The 23224-nt window shown below is 39.0% G+C and overlaps 2 protein-coding genes and 1 pseudogene across 2 annotated transcripts in view; 1 reads left to right on the top strand and 2 right to left on the bottom strand.

Moving 5' to 3' along the window:
• Window positions 1-1311: 1311 nt before the first annotated feature.
• Window positions 1312-23224, bottom strand: part of LOC139476578 (stromal cell-derived factor 2-like) — a 55823-nt gene continuing 33910 nt past the window's right edge. Inside the window, exons 2-7 of the mRNA XM_071259419.1 lie at window positions 12440-12710; window positions 11039-11151; window positions 9788-9870; window positions 7974-8113; window positions 6926-7007; window positions 1312-5622 (exon numbers count right to left, since the gene is read on the bottom strand). Coding sequence (XP_071115520.1) covers window positions 5448-5622; window positions 6926-7007; window positions 7974-8113; window positions 9788-9870; window positions 11039-11151; window positions 12440-12524 — 678 coding nt within the window. The 5' untranslated portion in view covers window positions 12525-12710 and the 3' untranslated portion in view covers window positions 1312-5447. The remainder of the gene's footprint in view (window positions 5623-6925; window positions 7008-7973; window positions 8114-9787; window positions 9871-11038; window positions 11152-12439; window positions 12711-23224) is intronic.
• Window positions 16267-18203, bottom strand: LOC139463768 (cartilage acidic protein 1 pseudogene; annotated as a pseudogene).
• LOC139476502 (calmodulin-regulated spectrin-associated protein 1-like) overlaps window positions 19922-23224 on the top strand; it is a 67977-nt gene continuing 64674 nt past the window's right edge. The window contains exon 1 of the mRNA XM_071259418.1: window positions 19922-20284. Coding sequence (XP_071115519.1) covers window positions 20198-20284 — 87 coding nt within the window. The 5' untranslated portion in view covers window positions 19922-20197. The remainder of the gene's footprint in view (window positions 20285-23224) is intronic.

Below are 23224 nucleotides of genomic sequence, written 5' to 3'. Positions count from 1 at the left end.
CCAAGCTTACCACCTGAAACACAGACAACAAAATGTCGAAATTCTCACTATTCGCTAGAACAATACTAATAGATTATCTATGCTTTGGACAAGAAGTCAGGAACTGGCTACATCCAAATTGAATAAACAAAGGATTAACGTACATTTGACCATATACAGAATGGTTGAGTTAAACACTGCTTTGAACAAACTTTGCATGACAGCTCAACATGGAATGAAAGCCAAAGTGTTGCAGGTTATGGCATTTACAATTTTTATCAAACCTAACAACACGAGTGTGGAACTGATAGTTTGCTTATTTATGTTGTTATATATACCTCCTGTTTTTAATATAAGGGGTGTCAAGTTAATCTGCAGAGTAATCGTGATTACCATTTCCTTGATTAAACATCAACAGTCGATAAAACGATGGTTACTTTTTATACACAGAATTCTCCCCATTATCACCTTTGCGAATAAAAGCCGAGGATGAAGAACGCCCCCAGGTCTAATATTAAATCTCCAATATTTGAGATGGGTGAGTTGGGTTTAAGGCTGCTCGAAACTGCCTTTCAGTTTTATGGCCTGTCAGTTAATGTGGAAGTGAGGGATTCTGGTTTTACACTTTGATTTGGTTGGTTGGTTGGTTTGTTGTTTAACGCCGCACTCAGCAATATTCCAGCTTCATGACGGCGGTCTGTAAATAATCGAGTCTGGACCAGACAATCCAGTGATTAATATCACGAGCATCGATCCACGCAATTGGGATCGATGACATGCATCAACCAAGTCAGCGAGCCTGACCACCCGATCCCCTTAGTCGCCTTTTACGACAAGCTTAGTCGCCTTTTAGGGCAAGCATGGGTTGCTGAAGATCTATTCTACCCGGATCTTCACGGGTCTACACTGCTTTGATCAGTATCAGGGAGTCTTAATATAGCTCTAACCTCTTGAACAAATTTGTGATTGTTTTAGCAAGTCTGTAGAGAGGCTCATCCATCCATGACCATAGTAACCCACATATTCAAGGTTTGTTGCAGGTGAGGTGACATGTGGTTTAACATTGCCTTCAAGATCACTGCACTTATCCTCTTAATACCGAGCACAAGACAGGGTAACAATATGAACCTTCTTTTAACATCTTTTGGTATGCCACTGTCAGGATCAAACTACTGACATCCCCTCTCCAGGCAGACATTCTATCCACTAGGCCACCCAGGTCTTGGCTTGTTCAGTACTTGAATCAAAGCACCTCTAAACCACCGGTTGCTGGACCGCTTTTGGTAAGGTACAGAGTACCCTCCATATCGAGTGAATGACATTACAAGAAACTTTAAATTACACTTTATTTCATTCACTCTTGCACACCTCTGAATGTTGTTACAACATCAGCAACATATCCTGAACAAGGCTCGTCTTCGTCATGTACACATGTATGTACAATAGCAAACATTCTCAACAACAGAAAATGTAAATGACAACAAAATAGACTAAATCCCTATATCAACACATAACATGGTAAAACAGGTCCTCTGAGGGACACTGAAATGAATGAAGCCAGGATTCAGTTTGATTCACTTCTTGAGGTATACATCTTAAGTTGGGTTTGAATGATGGTTGTAATACCAGGCATGTGTGAAGGAAGCTCAAGATGACACTGGGTGTAAAGCTCCGGCAGTCTAAGAAGCCCCCAAACTGACAGACCAAGGATCACAACATGGGAGAATCTTTAAGTCTGCCTATGACCAGCAGATCCTGGCTGCCAAGGGATGCAACTCTGCACATCAAGATCCAGCTTCACTCATGATGGAGTTAAATTAATGAATGATCATCAGTCTACGTAAATTTGAATATACAGGCCAATGCACAATTGATCCAGAGGCAATTACTGGTAGTTGAGAAGGATTTTGAGGCAGAGGACCTCTTTTCTAAAGTAGATTTACTATGGAAAGGGTTGCTAACCAGGATCTGAAGTTTTTCATGTTATTTTCCCCAAAAAAGGATTATCTTGCTTATAGTGAGTGAGTGAGTGAGTATGGTTTTACGCCGCTTTTAGCAATAATCCAGCAATATCACGGCGGGGGACACCAGAAATGGGCTTCACACATTGTACCCATGTCGGGAATCGAACCCGGGTCTTCGGCGTGACGAGCGAACGCTTTAACCACTAGGCTACCCGACCGCCCCTATCTTGCTTATAATGATGAAGCTTGAGTACCCAGGCTCAGTCTGGTGGTGGCTGTTATTGGCGATGAATTCCCATGTTCAGTGAACAGAAGTATCATGTTTCTGTTTCATTCAAATCTTCCTTCTTTCTTATAACAAGACTTTCTGAAAAGATTCCTCACAACTTCAACAATTAATGAGTTCAAAAATAATCTTCAAAAATAATCTTCAAAAGCAGGGCAGTGTCATGTGATGTATCAGCCCCAAACAAGGATAAATAGATTTATACAGAAAAACGAAGTACCACTTCTACCCTCTGCCCAATTCTGTTACTCACAAATACATTCAACCAACACATTATTAGTTGAAAAGAACAATCATCACCATGATCACTACATAGATATATTTACAGTTGTAACCTTGAAATAAATACACCAGAAAACGTAAGAGGTTAAGAAGCACCAACATCAGATGATAGAGGGAAGGTTTCCTCCAAACAATCCTAACATTCACATCCAGCACATGCACCACAAATCCATGACAACTATGCAGTGTCACACAGCATTCACCCAAGGTTGACCTGTTCACAAAGTCAGCGGAAGATGAGCCTAACTTTCTGATCTTTATCACTAATTTAGGCTCAAAATCCGCAAACAACTGAAAATCTGTCACCCAAATTCATACATATTAGTATATCACTTTGTCTTTTTAATACAGTTAAGGAATTCTCATGATTGATGACATTGACAGATACTGACTGAGCGATCGTATACATGTTACTTTGTATGTACTAAAATCTATAATTTGTGTTGGGCATGTTTATAGCTGAAATGCCAAATCTGATGAGGTGAAATTTCAAAATAATTTATGTTGCACAGTGCAAGTTTTGCTTTGCAGGCAAAACAAGAAATAGATATTTGTTATCACCAAGAACCTTCAAGAGCCTTTTACTTTTTGTTGGTTAGTTTACAATGTTTTCAGCCCAAATTTCAATATAGGTACCAGGGTCGTTGAAAAGAACAGAAATCAACATCCAAATACACATACATTTAAAACTGGATGATAACAACACTTGACAAGACTGTGAGTTTCATGTTTCAGTTGTTCTGCCCACACGTTCTGGGACGAGCCAGAGATAGCTGAACAAAATAAGTCTTTTTCTAATTTAATTCAGTTTGGTCAACCACCTAATGAAATAAAACAGATAACTAGACTCATGTATGAGCTGTGTCTGTGACTTGCTAATTCCAACCAATATTTTACCAAAGATGAAATTTTCTAATTTTGCTGTGAACTGGATTATCAACTTGAAAACATATGATTGGAAAAGTATACTTTAAAATCAAAATGGTCACTGGTGACATTTACTAGTAAAGTACTTAAAGACACTTCTGAAATATCAGCCCTTTCTCTTGATAGGTTTCAAAATATACCATGGATGGCATCTATGTATTGACATTACCAATTCTGAAATCCTACTTACCCCGGTATGTTCCACCATAGCTGGGAGTAAAATTAGATACTGAACAGGGCCCACATGCACAAAGCGATCTTAGTGCTATGACTATTGTAAGCTTATGTTAAAGTATGGGAGTTACGATCATCTTAGCGCTAAGATCGCTTTGTGCAAGTGGGCCCTGGTCTTAATGTATACACCTTAGTCATAACACCCCAGTCAAAAGTTGAATACCCACTTTTTTAAAATAATAGCATAGATACAAAGATTACATCCTCTCAAGGTGGTACTATTGAGTTTTGAGACAATCACTTTTCAAAGAAACAAAGTATAAGATACTCATGGACACAAAACAAATGAATCTGATGATGATGGAGCAAAGCCCTCTGACATTTCGTTTGTTAATAGATTAAGTATTAATGAATTAGACTCAACTGTATATTATCAAAATATTCACTAATAAATAAGGTATGTATTGCATTGCGACCTTTAAACGTATATCGTATCTCTACCTTATACTGAGATGAATATGTATCACGACCTTAAACCTAAGTTATATATTAATATAAGGTCAAATATATGGCTGCTTGTACTAGTCCGGACTAATGCCGGTTTAATAGTGTCAGCCCACTGAGAAACCATGCCGCAGTTAACATTGATATCCCACTCGGACACTGTATACTGAATCCACGCCAACCAGTCCTTGTTTCATCCCCTTATTGCCAAGAGCTTGGCAGGGTAACAATAAGTACCATCTTTTAACTTCTTTTAGTATGACACAACTAGAGATCAGACCACCGATCTTCCCCTCTCTTGGCAGACACATATATCAAGATACACATGTATATTGTATGATTTGTATCATGACAAACTGAATTATTACAGGCCTACCTTCAATAAGAGAAGCTGCTAACACAGTACTGTAGTACTGTAACAAGGCAGGGACACAGATTGAGCAGAAACCATTGTAGGGTATGACACCCCAAACCTGTCCTTGATGAACACAGGGAAACACTCAGCTATCCCACAAAATAAACAAATATACTCACTCACAGAATTAAATGTAGACAAATTATATCTCTATAAAAACATGTGCTATCAAAAAAGCAACTGCACCTCTGACAACACTTTGACTGCATTCTTACCAATCTTTCAGTAAAATGCCCTGTTAATGTTACCTTGGTATACTCGTCCAATGTACATATATCTGCCCTTTACCTCTCTATATCCACAGGTCAGAGTTCAAGTGTCACAAACAGCATGATTGATGGAACTAGATTAAGATATGAATACAAACTATCTAAATCTCAACATAAATTCACATATGAAATTTAACTAACCCACTGTTCAAAAGCAACATAAATCTGCCAGTCTGAGAATAATCCACTTCAGAATGGACTGATGACATTTCCTTTTGGACAACCACTTTGTAGATGATTCTTGTGGACTTGTGAAAATAAAAATGAATTTCTAAACCTGCATCTCATCACACCTTATTTTTTTTAAAGTGCTAGAAACATCACTCAGTGTGGATCTTATTATATTTGTTTCAAAAATAAATACAAATATTGATTAATCAAATCCAGACAACACATTCACTGCAGGACAGAAACAAGCCAATCATGTCCATCAAAGGGAGATAATCCACAACAATGGGAAACAAGACAGACCGTTTTGTGGCACATTTCAAAGTATTCATTCAACAAGAAACTTTCGGTACTTTCTGTAGACGGTTACAAAATATAAAAAACGACAAACATATGAGTCTAATTCATCAACACATTTGTAGATATTCAAATATAGTTATATGGTAATGTACAAAGTTTTGTCCTAATATGGTGTTGTATTAAAGCTCATCATGATCATGCATGAGTTTCCCTGTATTGGGATCATTGGCCGGTTTGATAAAGATGCCCTCATTGACTATCCAGTAGTTCATCTCAGATGGTGTGGGGTAGCCGCTGACCTCGCGCTGTCCGTGGATCGGACGGCCATAGCTGTCACCGCTCACATGTAAGTAACTGGAATACAAAACACAACACTTAAGGGAGGGGGGGGCATGGGTGGACCAGTCGTCTAAGGCGCCGCAATTCGCTGTGCAGAGTTGCGTCCCTTGGGCACGCCAGAAAACTATGATTGTGGGTTCGAATCCCGGTTCGCACCGATTATGTTTCTAGGTTTGTCAGCACCATACCCATGCTCGTGGGTTTCACTGAAGTGATAAACGTCTGAGACCTGCATCACTTCGGGCTTTCCTCCCACATTAAGCTGACACAGTGCGATATAACTGGAATACTGTTAAATGCGGCATTAAACACAACTCACTCACTCACTCACTCACTCAAGGGAGGGCAGTAGTAAAGTTCAAACAATAGAGTATGGTTTGTAGTCTCTCATAGAGACCTTGAAACAATCACATCTGAAATTGCCCAGCAGTTCTACAAGACTTTGGCAAGTATAGATTTCCTCAGTTTCCAGAAAATGAAGAGATTCTCTGGGTTCCTTCAAACTTATATATCAAAGACAATTTATCTCTGACATATAACTCTCTATAAAATATTTCATTTCAGAGACTTAATGTGAGCCTGTTTGATTTGTAACATGAAAAAATGACTGAATATGTTATTTATGTTGAGGCTGTCAGTCTGTTAGTTATCAGTGAAAAGGCTGGGATCACATGATTCATGGCATCTATGCTCCTGAGCTGACTGAGGCTTACACCATTATCATGATGGCGTCACGTTGTAGTTTATTCAGAGCCAGGAATTCATTGACCATTCTGGACATGCAGTTAAACAAGTAAAACTGATGCAAGTATAAGCATGATAAGTTATGCAGATACAGCGTTATTTCATAATATTTACAAACATATTTAATACAAGTGATCAGTTTTGTGTATCATAGAATAACTGGAATATCCCTATCAAGAATAATCATTTTGTTTTTCACCATAGTTAGTCAGGCTAAAGTGAGTTAGTGAGTGAGTATGGTTTTACACCGCTTTTAGCAATATTCCAGCAATATCTCAGCGGGGGACACCAGAAATGAGCTTCACACATTGTACCCACGTCGGGAATCGAACCCGGGTATTCGGCGTGACGAGCGAACGCTTTAACCACTAGGCTACCCGACCGCCCTAGTCAGGCTCAAGCAAAGCAGTGGTGGATAGTATGAACAACAATCCATTGAGTGTGGGCATGACAGCACACATTTGCAAGGTCAGACATTGTAACCAGCCATTCTGTTATTCAGTGGGCTGTTATGACAAGCATGGGTGTTGGGGGTCTGCTCAAACTCCCCTGGGGGAGTGGCTTGAGTACTCACTGCTCTGTGACGACATTCTTGATCCTGATTTTGTCCCTCCTGCTCCAGTGCTTTGTGCTGCACACAATCACCCAGTTGTCACCTGCAGCAGCATGCCCAACAACATATCAATAGCAAGACAAAGAAGGCTAAATAATAAACAAAGGAGTAAAGGCGTTAGTTTTCTGCCATTTGGGAACTTCACAACCATCTCCTGGCATGTTGAGGTGAAATATGAGATACAATGCCACAGTTTAACATGGATACCCCACTCAGGGACAATATACTGACTCCTATCTGACCAATCTTTTTAAATCCCCTTAATACAAAGCAGCACCCAGAAAAACAACAAGTATCTTCAGCAACCCACGCTTGTCGTTAGAGGGAAAAAGAATGGATCTGTTGGTTAGGCTTGCTGACTTGGTTGATGCATGTCATCGTATCCCAATTGCACGGATCAATGCTCATGATATTAATCACTGGATTGTCTGGTCCAGGCTTCATTATTTACAGACCACCATCATTTACCTGGAATATTTCTGAGTGTGGTGCTAAACAATAAACAAACAAGTACTATCGTTTAACACCTTTCGGTATCACACGGTCAGAGATCGAACCACCAACCTTCCCCTCCCAAGGCAGACACTCTATCCACTAGACCAGGCATGGGATAATCATCTCAATGACGATTAATGAATAAACCTGACATATTTTACCAGTGTTATGAAACAAACCAGACCGTACTTGGAAGTAATGGTTGTGCTAAGACAATGTCCCCTTCTTAACAAAGAATCAAACCCATATCAATTATTAATGATATATAGCACTACCATCACTCTGTGCATGAAAGTCTAGCACTTCCTGCAAGACCAGCCAACATCCAATCTATTGGGCTGTCATCATCTTAGGGAGTCCATGGATGAGTTGGGTCTAAGGTCACTTTGATCAGTATTTCTGTTCTATCAGCGTATCTACATAATGTAGAAGTAAACCCTACGGTGACAGTCATAGAGGGTTTGGATTGGCCATAACTAAATAATGTTATAAACAATTTCCCGCCTGCACTGACCTTCATCGCCCTCTCCTTCCTCCCCAAAGGCACTGACCTCCAGGTTGTGAGACAGAGGAGACTGGAAGTGATGACTGTGTAAATTACGTTTTGTTGATAAGTGCATCAGACGGATTGTCTGGCCACATTTCACTGGACTCCTGCAAAAATAAGACAAGAGTCATCAGATGACATATCCCCCCGGCAGCTGTCTGTAAAGTAACCACTAGTAAATGTGCAATTCTCTATGTAATGAGTCTACAGTTGAATGTTCTTTAAGAAGCATACATTGATAACCAATGAATGGTTTTCGAATTATGGCCCGAAAACGAACCTGTTCCCCAATGGAGTCTAGGTCCCACTTCTTTCCATAAAAATTGTAAAAAATAAAAATTCTTAAAAAACAATTTATCAAAAGGCACCACTTCAGTATGTGCCTCATAGCTTTGCCAGGTTTCGATCAAATACACTGAATGGTTTTCGAATTCTGCCCCGGAAACGAACCCCATCCCCAACTGAGTCTATGTCCAACTTCATTCCATACAAATTTAAAAAAATAAAAATTAGAAAAATCCCAAAATATCAAAAGGCACAACTTCAGTATGTGCCTGATAGATTTGCCAAGTTTCGATCAAATACACTGAATGGTTTTGGAATTCTGCCCCGGAAAAGGAAATGATTATATGCATTATATGCCAGGGGGATAATAAACGACAATGCCAGGCCAAAATATAGTGTGAAAGTGTTGAACATAACATTTCCTTTTCGGCTGATTAACAGTTAGTGAAATTTAAACAGCTGATCAAGAAAATTACATGCGGGTTGCTGTTTACGGCATTTACTTTTAATCACAATCAATTTGAAAATACCATCTACAGTCTGCAACCATAACCACTCGTCCAAAGGCCGATTCAAGTAAAATTCTGTTTTGTCCAGAATAATAGTCCATACGTGGCAGATACATTTTATATCGTAATAAAAGATAGCTATGCAATACATCATGGAGAACAAAGCATGGTTTATTTCATGATAAAACATTGTTCTATCATGACGTCATTTCTGGAAATTCGAAGATGCGCTCACAATTTCATGACATTGTAAATAGGACGATTTTATTTTGAAGAGGGAAGTATCTAGTGAGCTGTTCCCCTATAGATGTAGCTGGGTAGCGTAGATAAACGCAGCTGCCAAACGATCGCATCCAAATGTGGGGTAAAGGTACAGATAATCAGCATGCAAATTGTGAGAATATGCGGGAAATACCAAATTAATTTACCCTGCCACCCCGTTCGTAAAATGGACTTGTCCAACATTGCCGAGGTCAGATTCTATTCAGGGTGTCATTATTGAAATATGGGTAAATATTTTTAAAGCTTGTATATTTTAATAACATCCTTAAAGAGGCTGTACATAATATATGTATTTCATATAAGAAATAAACTACTTGTGTCATTGTTTATCGAAAATAAAACACTGCAGAGAGAATATACCACTCGGCGCTGCACCCCTCATGGTTTATTCTCCCTGCAGTGTTTATTTGTACAACTCACACTCGTGGTTTATTTCTTACATACAGTACATAGTCATTAAATAGTTATGCTAAGAGCAAAGTTTGAGCTGCCAGACTCAAAACTTGTGGCACAAGCTGCATTTATACCACATATGAAGAATGAATTTTCACCATGTGATGTTGTGAACAGAAAATAAGGGCTCCTCAGAAAGTTTGTTTCTTTTACACTGCAGAAGTCCTGCCATTTTATTGGAGCCTGTAATTAATCATGTCTAAAACAGTCAAACCAGAAATCATGTCAACCAAGTTGATTGCCTCCCCTTACCCGCGCATACACGTAGCTCCGGTCTTGCCCCGGATCTGCCAGTAGCTGTTGTGATCATCAGATGAGTCGACACCAGTCACCGACTAACAAAACAACAAACAGCATGAAACAGCAGAAAAGGCAGAGACAGAAGATAGGTTTATAGTTTGGGAAAAAATCCTAAGATGGCATTATTTTAATATCAAGTACAACAACAACAACATCTTGAGAAGTATATTTTTTGGAAGGAAAGTTCTCATTTTCTTACACAGATCAAAAATATGTCCATCTAAAAAATTTAATAAGGTAAAGATGTACTTTCATGAATTTACAAAAAGATTGTTAGGATCAGTGATTAACATTAATGTGAATGAGTATTTTTTATGCCGCCTTTGTCAATTTTCAGGCAATTTCACTTGGACACTGGAAATTGGATTATTTTTTTCTCCAAAATTAATTTTATTACCATGATAAATGATGTTAACGCTTTGCAGAGGTGACATAGATTCCATCAATAACAGGACAAGTGTACAGTAAGAGGCTTCAAACGCTTATTTTAACATTACCGGAAGAGTACTGAATGTAAAAATATCTCTGATTTCCACAATTTCTAACAAAGTAACTTTTCCCCCAATTTCTGTGTGACAGGCACATATTTTGGAAGCCTATATATATCTCAGACTGGCACCTCCTATGCCCCTGGAGGATATATTCCAACCAGACACATAATATTTTCACCTCAGAGGCCAGAAATTCCAGCATATATTATTCAAGACAAGAGTCAAATAGTGAAGGAGAAAGTTGGGTTAATGCTGTTTTGAACAACATTTCAGTTGAATCACAGCAAGTCAGTTAAATATGAGAGGAAATCCTGAAGATGTGCAGGTCCTGGATAGGCACTTGTGACAAATCAAGAATCCCAGTCAGTATTCTAAACAACAATCATCAAATTCTAGCACAACTAACGGACACAACTTTCCGCAGCAAATGGCCTGACTACCTGTGCCTAGTTTTTTTAAATAATAAACATTATCGGGCTAAAATCAGAACGCTCAGACTTAATAAGCTGCAGGGCCCAAGGAAACTGGTGAGGCCATCATTTAAAAAACTCAAATCTTATTGCGACAAATAAATAGACATATTACATTGTACTTAAGTGCAGGCCATGGGGACCCATACAACTTTGAAACTACGGCAATCAATCAAAGAGTACATAAACATGTATCTCAAATAGCAATAAACAACTTGTGAGAACAGGGGCACCATCTTTACCTGCTGTCCACTTCCCGAGCCATATTTCACGTCATGTGAGTGTAGGCGGACACTGGAGTAGGTGTTGAGCAGCTTCATAGTCGAGCCACATGTCACAAACTCATAGTCCATCTCTGAAACAAGATGGTTTATACAGCATTCTATTTTACACAAAGGCATGAACATCAGTAACATTCTTTTCATTTACTTCAAGGATTAACTGATGATTAAATGTGGGTTTGCATCAGCAGTATATAACAGCAACATTTCGGCCTCAAATTATCAAGTTGTGCAAACCAGGGGTTGATAACATGAGTAATGACACAAGCAATAAGGGTACTACATAGGTAGGGCAAATAATTGATGAACTGTTGATGTATTGACTTATTTATGAGCAAATGTTAACATTGATGCACTGCCACATCATGATAGGGTAAATAGAGTAAGTAAATAGAACATACAGTTAAAAACTGCTGTGTCGAACCTTGTGTTGAACTTGGTCCCTGCATATTCCTTCCTTATTCATTTTTTTCGGTGGAGTCAAACCTCAGTTAACATGATTTATTTACATATAGGTCCCTTCAACTTCAACAATGATGTTGACTGCACTGGTTATCACAACCTTGTTCACAATAACATTTATTTTGATCCAAAAAACACATGCCGTAAAAGGCGACTGTGCTTGTTGTAAGAGGCGACTAACAGGATCGGGTGGTCAGACTCGCTGACTTGGTTGATGCATGTCATCGATCCCAATTGCGTTGATCGATGCTCATGATGTCAATCACTGGATTGTCTGGTCCAGACTCGATTATTTACAGACCGCAGTCATATAGCTGGAATATTGCTGAGTGCGGCGTTAAACAACAAACCAAAACTTAAATAAACCATGTAAGTTTTGTCTTGCTAATCCTACCATATGTACATACAGACGTCAAGATAGTATTTACAAAGAGTGACTATCTAAAGAAAAGACGAGCAAATTAAGTACTTATTTTAAAACAAATGGTAAGCCTATGCAATGATTAATTTAACTACAAATTTACCGAAGAGGGATTGTTATGATTTTTCCAAAATAAGATTTAAAGCTAAACATTGTAGACTATCCTTGTCAGACTTGACTATAAACTGGTTTATCCAAAAGGTACATAAAACGAGCGTCCTAATATTTTCAATTAATTAAAACCAAATAATTCTATTTTCTTTATTTAATGTCTTCTTGTTCATCCTATACATAAATCATCTACAATACATGTCTCCTTTAATCATTGGCATATACCTGCCCCGAACAGGGATTTTTATCCATGTCAATGCTAGCGTTTGTCATTAGCAATCTTATCAGAAATCTTGGCAGATAAAGCACACTGAAGGATTATATCACTGACGATATATCAGCAACTATGAAAGATTAAAAGTGTGTACCTCTTGATAAAACATGTTTGATAAATCCGCAGAAAAACAAAAGTGAAGCACCCCAAGTCAGCAACTCCTTTACGAACGCCGCCATGCTGGAAAACTAGACACGTAATGCTCAACTCCACACGTGGTTGGCTGTCATTGGAGAATACAACAAATGGAGTTACTTCCCTTGAACCACTTGTCAAATTTTCCCTTGTTGGTTCTTGTCGTGTTGTAGTTCCTTGTATTCAGAATGTCCTTTTAGAACAGATAGGTTTGGGGGTTACATGACAACCTGAAACATGAATTTGCTTTTGTTGGGAATCACGTGTGGTTATTATCCTCGATTACCCAGTGTTTCATCAATTGAATGGTGACATATCACGCTGGATAATCGAGGAGCCGACAACACTGGTATAAACAGATACTAACTGAAAGAGAAAAAAGTAACCAATGAAGAAACATTTGCTTGAAATTCCGCTCGTAACCGAAGACGACCAGATAATGTTTGGCAATGCCGAGTCATATCAGACACTAAATTCACACTGTATCGTATTTATGTTTATATGAAGCTGCATCTTTATTCAACGATTTAGTTATGTCATAAGACTTTATAAGTAAGTAATTATTAAAACCCACATAGCCTACGCGCTGTACCCGTGGATGCAGTGACCGAGTGAGATGGGTAACTGTTTCAGGTACATCACCGCACACCGCTGTGTGAGTAACGTGTGAGTACAACGTAAATGTGAGTGGATGAAGCTTTTAATGATATGGCATACATATGCATATAAACAAAACATTGTCGAAACCAACACCAGGAAGATAAAAACATGATTTCCCTACACATTTACATATGACTTAGAAACAATTACTAAACCGACTATTTATTTTTTCCGAGAACAAACTCATCAGAGAAAGTTCCTTGCTCTAGAAAGAGAAAATTAATGTAATTTTGTACTTTTGTAATAAGGGTTAAAAATCTCTTTGAACGGAAGATAATGTCTACGCAAGTAATGGATCTCATGTCCCTCTTTGTACAAGTTTATAATTACATAAAGTGTTATTTCGACAAGTGGACAGTTTGTTCTACAACTCCCTTAAACCAGTAAACGGCCTTGAACAAGTCAGTGCCGGAACGGCGGGATAACAGTGGTTAAAGCGTTGGCTTGTCTCACGTCGGAAACACGGGTTGGAATCCCACATTGCTACAATGAGTGAAACACTTTCTTGGTGTCCACATCCTGATTAATGCTGGAATGGCTATTTTAAAAAACTGTAAAATTCACTCATAATCCATGTCGCATCACCGCAACAGGAGCAACACTGGGTTTGAATCCATATCCTCTCGCCTAACTGCATAATCGTTGGATCAGGGTTGTTTTTATTATTTACCTAGCGCGGCCTTAAACCAAACTCGCCAAAAACAAATCATTGCCAATGCAGACACTGGTTCGAGAATGATTCATTTGAAATATATATCGATTATGTTACATTGATTTTATATTTTTACCCGCATGTATAGCACATTTGAATCGTATTTGACTTATCGTTCAATCTTGTGTTATCGTGCAAGTCATGTCTCGGCTTCTGTTTACCCCAATTCGATACGCAGAACGATGATAGTCTCATGCAATAAAATTCCGTCTTGGATCTCTCATTATGCATATTACTTTCGACTTTCCGTCATCTTAATAAATGCTTCATAACGTTCATGGACGTTGTCTGTTTTCACAGCTGCGTTGCTTTCTTAGAGTGAGTGAATTGAGTTTAACACCGCTTTTAACAGTATTCCAGTTATATCGCGGCGTGTCAGCTTAATGTGGGTGGAAAGCCCGAAGTGATGCAGGTCACAGACGTTTACCACTTCGGTGAAAGCCACGAGCACGGGAGCTCTGCAAAGCGAATCGCGGCGCGCCTTAGACGACTGGGCCACCCGTGCATTTCACTACCCAAGAATGGGTATAAAAATGTGCGTTACGGGACTCCATATGCATTGTTTAGCATCGTGCTGACAACAATCACTCAGAAAAACATCAGAATTACGCAATTATTCAACATTACGAAATGCCACGCCTGTCCGAAAATGAGCGTGTGCGAGCCATTGAGCGTCTGCGAGCGTCTGCGAGCGTCTGCTTGAAGCAGGGTCGAGTCAACGTGATGTTGCAAGACAATTTAACGTCCACAGAAACACCATTTGGTGTTTATGGCAACGTTGGCAACAGACGAATGCATTCAGACCATCCTCGGAGTGGCAGGCCACGCGTAACCAATAATCGACAAGGCAACTGGATTCGAACAATACACCTACGAAATCGATTCCATCCAGCAACAGTGACTGCAAGAAGCATCCCTGGCCTTCGACGAATATTTACACAAACCGTACGTCGTCACCTCAGATGTGCAGGGATTGTCGCCAGTAGACCCGCCAGACGTCCCATTTTGATAGGAAACCACCGTCAAGCACGTCTACAGTGGTGCAAACAGCGTCTACGCTCGACGGCCATGCAGTGGGGACAAGTTCTATTCACTGACGAGTCTCGTTTTCACCTCAGCCACAGCGATGGACGGATTCGAGCGTACCGACGTCGAGGTGAACGTTACGTCAATCATTGCTTCATCGGTTCGGGGGCGGCAGCGTTATGGTATGGGGTGGGATTACAGCAAGACAGAGGACCCGTTTGATAGTGGTAGAGGGAAATCTCAATGGACAGCGCTACCGCGACGAGATCATCGGCCCTGTTGTTCTACCGTTTTTGCGTCATTGCCCAGGTAGTACCTTTCAACATGACAACGCCCGGCATCATATTGCTCGACCTGTTCAGGATTCTCTTCAACAAAACAAGGCGAATGTCATCCCCTGGCCGGCTCGCTCCCCTGATCTCTCACCAATCGAGCACATGTGGGATGAGATGGATCGGCGCCTTCGACGTCAACCACGTGTTCCACAGACACTACAGGAACTTCGAAACATGCTTCGAAACAGATATGGACAGATATCCCACAGGACTTTGTGCGACGCCTGATCAATTCCATGAGACGAAGATGCATTGCTTGCATCGCATCCAGAGGTGGACACACACGTTAGGGATTTGTAAATTGACATTTTGGCATGTTCATTTTTTTATGAAATCACCATTTTCTGAAGTCAGTAGGGCAAATTAAACCATTTGAACACTTACATAGTCTTTTATCTGTTGCAAACCGAAATTGTTTCAGATTTGGTAAAAAACATAACTTTGAATTAAATCTTATTCAATGTCACAGGAACTTTTGTTGTTCAGTCTATATCAATTAGAATTCCCCATTTTAAAAAACTATTTGCATCGTAGTTCACGATAAGACCTCAAACCATATAAGAACTGTCCAGACTAAGGAATAATGCCAGAATCCCACTGTGATTATCAGGGATGGTAATTGTCATTGCGTGGTCCAACATCACTGAAAATAGACTACTTTTTATAACCGAGGATACTTTACATAGCATCGCAATGTGGGCATCGGACCAGATCAAGCTCCCTTTCAAATATCTGTGACCGAAACTGGCATTTCCACTCTAAAGCAAGTTTCGCCACAGGGAAATATTACGAACACTTCACTCACAGCCATCAGATATTACGAGTGATATCCCCTCGCCCGCATCAGAGAATCAGTGTTTTGACATGAACCCTCTTATTTCACCTTTAGGCGTACTTGTAGACAAGGCACAAGGCGATGTCTTTCAACGCATTTAATGTACTCTCAATCCAGTTTTATATAATCGGACGAAAAGCTGCTTCCAATCAATCTTATTCATATCATCACGTACGTACTTGGTTGTATAAATGAAAAGATAATGAATGTGTGTTCAAACTTTAATGCGCATGATAGAATATACATTTTATTTTTAAATTTGACGGACATGCTGTGTAGTATCACTAAATATTACGTATTACCTATTTTATATTTATCTTATGTATGTATGGCAAAGAAGAGCGTTACGAAAGTCCTGATAATTTCGCGTTTACAGTTCTTCGCGCGTCTTGGTTTTTGTTAACGTCACATTAACTTTCCTACTCGATACTATATCCGATGGAACAAAGTCTGGGTGATCAATTACATGCACAGTATTTGAATCATTCTCTGTTAGGTCACGTGATACTCGCCTGCCATCGGGCCACGTCACGTGCATTTTTACAGGTGTGTCTTTTCCAAGTCCGAAATGAGCGACTGGTTCCATTTGACACAGGTATCCAGACCCGCCGTCTATGACAGACAGCTGTTGGTCACCACTTGATGTTTCCATGGAAACTGAAGCACCACGTGCAGGTGCACCAAATTTTGTTCGAGGAACGACCCTTATCCAACTGTTTTTACCGCCAATATTAACACTGTATACCCGCAGTGGCTGGGCACTACTTTCTCCGTGTGACACCAGCAGATCAAGCTGTCCATCATTGTCAATATCGGCCACGCCAGCTCCAGTGCCACACCCATCCTCTTCTAATGCATCCCCTGGATTCAATGGTGTGATTAAGGGAGAAGCGTCTTTCCTGGCCTTTACAGTAAATAGACGATTTGGTTGGACTGATGACATTCCGTATATGTTATTGAAAAATATATCGGACGATCTATCATTATCGAAATCAGCAACAATGACTGTTCTTATTAAAGATGGTGCTTCTAAAGCCTCTGTGGCGATATTTCTGAATTTGGTTTGCCCAGATGATTTTTCCTGGATAAATACACGATGCTTTCCTTCCCAGTTTCCATAAACGATGTCCACTAGCCCGTCGTGGTTCAGATCAGCAATGGCCACACCTCTAACGTTCTCATTATCATCTGAAATGCCAACAACTCCAGCCACATCAACAAAAGAGCCATTTCCGAGATTCTGGAATAGAAAATTTTCTCCTTTGTTATTTAGATGTCTATTCCCTTCATTGCCAAAAAACACATCCGTTCTCCCATCATTATTTAAGATGGGTCCTGCTACAATTCCTCTACCACCGGTTGATCGGTCTATTCTGGCGTCCTTAGCAGCGTTCCTAAGAACGATGTAACCAGTTTCTACATTATTATACGGGTGAGATTCATCCATTTCCATCAGTGCAAAACTACCAGTTCCAGAATCAGAATATGTTGCTATGGCAATTGCATATTTACCAGAGCCAAAGCGATCAACGCACGCTACGGATCGTCCTGCGTAATTTTTAGCGTCCAATCTTCTATTTGGTTCATCGTCAAATAAATTAACATACTGGCCATTTCTGTATTTAAAAAGTTTGTCACCGTAGCTGGACTTCCCTGCATATGCATCATTTGTGTTGAGGAAATATATTTCTTCCCGTCCGTCCCCATCAATGTCGCACGCACAAACACCTATAGCTCTGCCTTTGGGGTCGAGTAGGCCTTTCAAAGAAATATTTGTCTTGGCGATATTTTGTAATATATTCAATTCAGCATTGTACTTTAAGACATAATTTGGTCCTGTGAAACCAGCAACAAGCCATTCAATTTGGCCGTCTAAGTCGACATCTGCTGCGGCTACACCATAATTTCTCTGCAAGGGTTCACTCGTACTGATGTTATCCAACCATGGTAGGAGACGAAACATTCCTTCCGACTCTGGGGCAGCAACAGATACACATTGGGATATAAACACCAAACATATTTGAAACCATGTAGATACTGTTAACAAAACCGTAGTCCACATCATCGCCAGAGAGTATTCTAAACATACAGGTGATTTGTTATGAAATAGTGACCGGCATGTGCGTGGCTTTTGTTTATTAAAAGCAGCCATCATCTTCCGGTAAAACCCTCATTGGTGGGAAGAGGTTTAATGTAAATTGTAAATCGTGTAGTGGAATGGGATTTTGGGAACTACAAAGAATCCACTTCGTACAGTTTGATTTTATAAATAGGGTTTGATAAGATTTATATTGTGAATATCTTCAGTGGCCAAATAACCAAAACAACACAGGATAATTGAAACGATTCAAATACCATTGTTAAAATCAGATGCTTAAAAAGAACAGACCCGTGAAGGTTCCGGTAGATATATAATTCGTCTTCAGCAACCCATGCTTGCTGCAAGAGGAGACTGTGCTTGTCGTATATGAGACGACTAACGGGATCGGGTGGTCAAGCTCACTGTCTTGGTTGATGCTTGTCATCGTGTCCCAGTTGCGTTGGTCGATGCTCATGATTTCAATCACTAGATTGTCTGGACCAGGCTCTATTATTTACAGAAGGCCGTCAAAAACTTGAATATTGCTGAGTTCGGCGTTACACAACAAACAAACAAAATCTGTGATAACTTTAAAGCCAGTCATTTCTGACATGTTGACTCTGTTAGCTACTCGACAAGGTTTTCAATATAGAAGGCACTACTTCTTCACGAAAACTAATTAATAATGTTGATAATAAGGTGAGGTGAAAAAGAGTTGAACGTCGCGTTCAATATAATTACACTTATATATAGCGACGTGCATGCACGTGTGTGTCTGCTTGTACTAGTTCGGACTAGTCCGGACTGATTTATAGTGCTATCCCACTGAGATACCATGCCGCAGTTGAACATGAATACCCAACTCAGACACAGTATACTGACTCCGAGCCGACCACTCCTTGTTTTAGTCCCTTAATACCGAGAGCCAGACTGGGTAACAACAAGTACCATCTTTTAGTATGACTCTCCGGGTGGACGCTAGACCACTAGACCACCGAGGCGGATTGTTGTCATCATGTTCTATCATGAGGCCGATTTGACCTGCTCCGACGGAGGCGGTCACAACTTTAGATGTTACGGTTAGGGGAGACTACTCTGGGGAGACTCTCGTTAGTGCCCATGGTCAATTGTTTATGTATTATGTCAGTGTGTTCAAAGCGCCAACGCCAAAGGATAATATTATCTTCCGAAACCGATTCCAGTGCAAGTCCAAGGCCAATTTAATTTGCAAAATATATGAAATCAGTGATGACGAGTATTGAGAACAGGTGTTCGTGAAACGTGTTCAAACATGTTCTGCTCTATCAGTACCAGTAGGACCCGCTACTCACATTCACAGTAATATAATAAATATGTTTGAAATTGTGGAAGTGGTCGAATAATAATGTAATTTAAATGTTCGAAATATTCTGTTGTAACCCTATATCATTGGCGGATAAGTTTGTATTTTTGTATAAAAATGCACCTTCATTTTCTTATGACACATAAACAAGAAAAACGTGTTCACACAAAAAAAACTTGAAAGTGGGAAAATACCATGAAATCTCTCGATACGACAACTCATTATTCAACTACCGAAACATTACGTCAGTGGACAGTGTTCTGTTGGAAAGAATATAGTTGTTTCGGAATAATATCGTTTCGTGGTTTGGATATACCCGACTTTCATTTTCAGCTGGTTTTTCAATGCAATCATAAGTCCAATATTGCGCGAAAAGGTAGACTGAAGCCCAGTTTATGTTTTGGCTTTGCCGCGCATGCGTGACATTCTATCATGCGCACTTTAGCGGAAGTGAATATTTCTCAGTCCATAATATTGAAAGGGCCAAGATGACTCAATTTGACAGGAATTTTTCGATAAAGATACATAGTGTGTCATCTTTTCTTTTCTAATTTCAATATTTCTATTTCATGTTCGCGATGACTCGGTAGTTCACATAAGGATACTGATGAAATGTTTGTGGGAGTCCGATTTTGTTTGCCTGCAGAATGGCGCTGCTTCCATAAACAATCTGCATAAATTTGGATATGTTGCAGAGGTTCCGAGAACTAAATGAGTGACAGTAATTATGGAATCTTCAAGTGTTCAGAGTGCCGATTACACTGACAACGATGTCATTGAAATCATCCCAACAGCAGAGTATGATTCTCAAAGGGTAAGTGTAAATCGTGGGAATGACAGACGAAAGAATGACATGCATGCGAGACATGTCACCCAATGTTGAGTGTGTAACCAACCAGTATCAGGTTATTGTGACATTTCATTTTGAATGAATGTCTAGCAAATATCTGTCTGCAGCTTAAATCGGATGTTTTCAATGAGTATTTACACATCTTTTGACATCTTTAAGACGATACAGACATCATGTAATAGTGTATCCAGTACCTATCCAGACGCTCGCAGACCATTTTAAGTACCGGTAACCATTTTGTACCACATTTATTTTAAATTAATTGTTACCCCATGGGGAACAGTATATTTTGATATTATCATGTGATTATACCAGTGTGAAGTGACTTGAAACACAGAAGGAAAGCATCAGTTGTGTACATGGTTTGATTATTTTCATCATCTGTGATCTATATGGTATTTTAAAACTATGCCTCATCATACACATGCTTGGCTAATGAAAGCTGTCATATAGTTTTTGGTGTTGTGTGGGTATTGCACTTCTATTTACATCATCATTCGATGAGGTCCTGATTAACTGTTTGTCTTGTTGTCTTTTAAACATGTTAAACAACAAAATCACCCATCTGAGGCCAAATCTTAGGCTAGATGTGCCTTGGGGTCTGTTTGTGCATTGATTTATCTGTTTAGGTAATTAATATATATAAGATTAAGGAATTAGGCTGAGATATTGTTAATTTCCACACTACATACACTGGTCACTTTGTCTAATTTTTAGGAAATGTGTGTATCACATGTACATGAAATGACAATTTGACATCTAAAACTTTAGAAGAGTCGTGTTTTTTGCGATGATATCCTGATCTAAGGACCTGTTAGATCTGTAATATGTTTTCCTCTGACGTTATTACAAGGGCTCCTTCACATATGTATATATATATATAGGTTGTATTAACAATAAGGTCCTGTCTGAAGAAAATGTAACCACCACTGTACATAGTACAGATATAGTACAGTCAGTTTATTCCATAAACACGAGCCAATATTATTATGATTGCTGGATGTGAGTATCTACCATGATCTACTGTTTCACTAACTGTTTAGGGATTGGATGATACACCAACTGTCTGATGATTTGATAGATATCACAGTACTTGCATGTGCTCTTATCTGTGATGCATAAGCCAACTTCTTTTATTGACAAGATGGTTGAATACATGGCACACTGAAGATTAATAATTGGCAGTGTCAGGTATGGCACATTTCATGAAAATATTTACATTTCCACCACTAACTTTCACTACTAATTACTGTATGGTGCGACTGTTATTATGGCAAACGTTTAAGATAAGAATCAATATTTTTAACTTAGTGTGCAACTGTAATCATGGTAATAAATACGTGTTTTGAGAAGTAAAAAATCGCGATCCACCGATTAATTGGTTTATCGTCCCAAGTACTATTCCTTATTAGTTACTTTTTTAAAGTTCTAAGTACTCTAAAATTAAATGCTAATAATGTATTTGACAACAGGACACATATTTAATATAATATAACTTAATCATGCTAATAGTAATATGCACAGTTATTCTAAATGTTACAAACTACAATACCCCAATTGCTTCAAAATCAATACAATGACTATGACAAAAAACAATGGAAACCATGGTGTGGTATGATTAATATCTAAATTAAGTGAAAATATATATAGATTGGCTATTCGTATTCACCCTTATGAAAAATGACTAAGAAACCTGGACTTGCTGATAAAGACTGTTAAACCCTGTATGGGACAGGGAAAAGTGGGGCAAGGACTAGTTGACACAGAGCGAAACACTTATCACTGGATAACCAGTTAACACCAACATTTTGCCGCCATGTTTTCAAAGATTCGTTGTTTGTCCAGACCAATTTAATTACTTGTTTATGGATGTACTTGTTTAACTTCATGAACATGATGAACATGAGGAAGGCAGGAAGGAATTAATTACTACAGTACTAATCATGCTAATAACATTCACTTTTTGAGATAAAACTAAATACATGACTATTTTTACCGGTGTTATTGCCTTGTGCCTAGACTTGCACAAGTCTAATTATTAGTTTAAATAATAATTTCTAGAATTTATTAATAATAAGAACAAGTTGTCCGTATAAGAGACTGGCATCCTTAGATATACTTATCTTTCAGTACAGCCTTGGAGCAAGGTTACCTTGTGCCTAATAGTATGTTTTCTAATGAATATATTACACACTCACCTTTGGGGGACAATAGAGGTTGGGGCATGTGTCTCGAAGATGGGTCTTTTCCCTTGACACTGTGATACAAGAATTATGAATTGGCTTATCATGCTTATATTTGGTACAAACTGTATGTTTTTATTTTGTCAATTAATATTTGCTTTCTGTAGTCATGTATGTTGTGATTTATAGATTGTAGATTTGTTTCAATGTGTTAATATGGTTAGTGTAATATTGACTCATTTTTAAGATTACTTTGTGTTTCAGTATATTTAATTTGATATAAAAATCCTGTCAGTGGAATGTATATTTCTGTAGTCCAAGCAGTACAAAACACCCTGTTGTGTATTGGTGCACTGATCTGTGGTGTTGAAATTGCTTTTGTGGCTAATTGATTCTTAGCGGTCCTGACAGTACACATGGTGTGAGACTGTTGTGTATGTATCTGTACACATCCAATTGTTTGTGTAATATGCACATTAATAACTTAAAAACTCTCCAAGATGATACCTTGTGAAATAGTATTTTATATTGTACCCATGGCAGGCTAGCACCCCGGAATAGGGGTTTGGGGCTGGGGTTTATAACATATTTGAATTTATCCATTTATGAAAAGTTATTGATTTTTTTACTTATCTATTTTGATGCTTTTCTTTGTATCCCATGTGTATAGATCATTGTTCATGATATTAATCACTGGATTGTCTCTTCAAGACTTTGATTA

Source organism: Haliotis cracherodii, unplaced genomic scaffold (assembly GCF_022045235.1).
Source record: "Haliotis cracherodii isolate W230 unplaced genomic scaffold, xgHalCrac1.p SCAF_1, whole genome shotgun sequence".
In the NCBI taxonomy this organism is placed as follows: domain Eukaryota; kingdom Metazoa; phylum Mollusca; class Gastropoda; order Lepetellida; family Haliotidae; genus Haliotis; species Haliotis cracherodii.
Note: the sequence above shows the minus strand (reverse complement) of the source record. Positions and strands in the feature narration are given on the sequence as shown.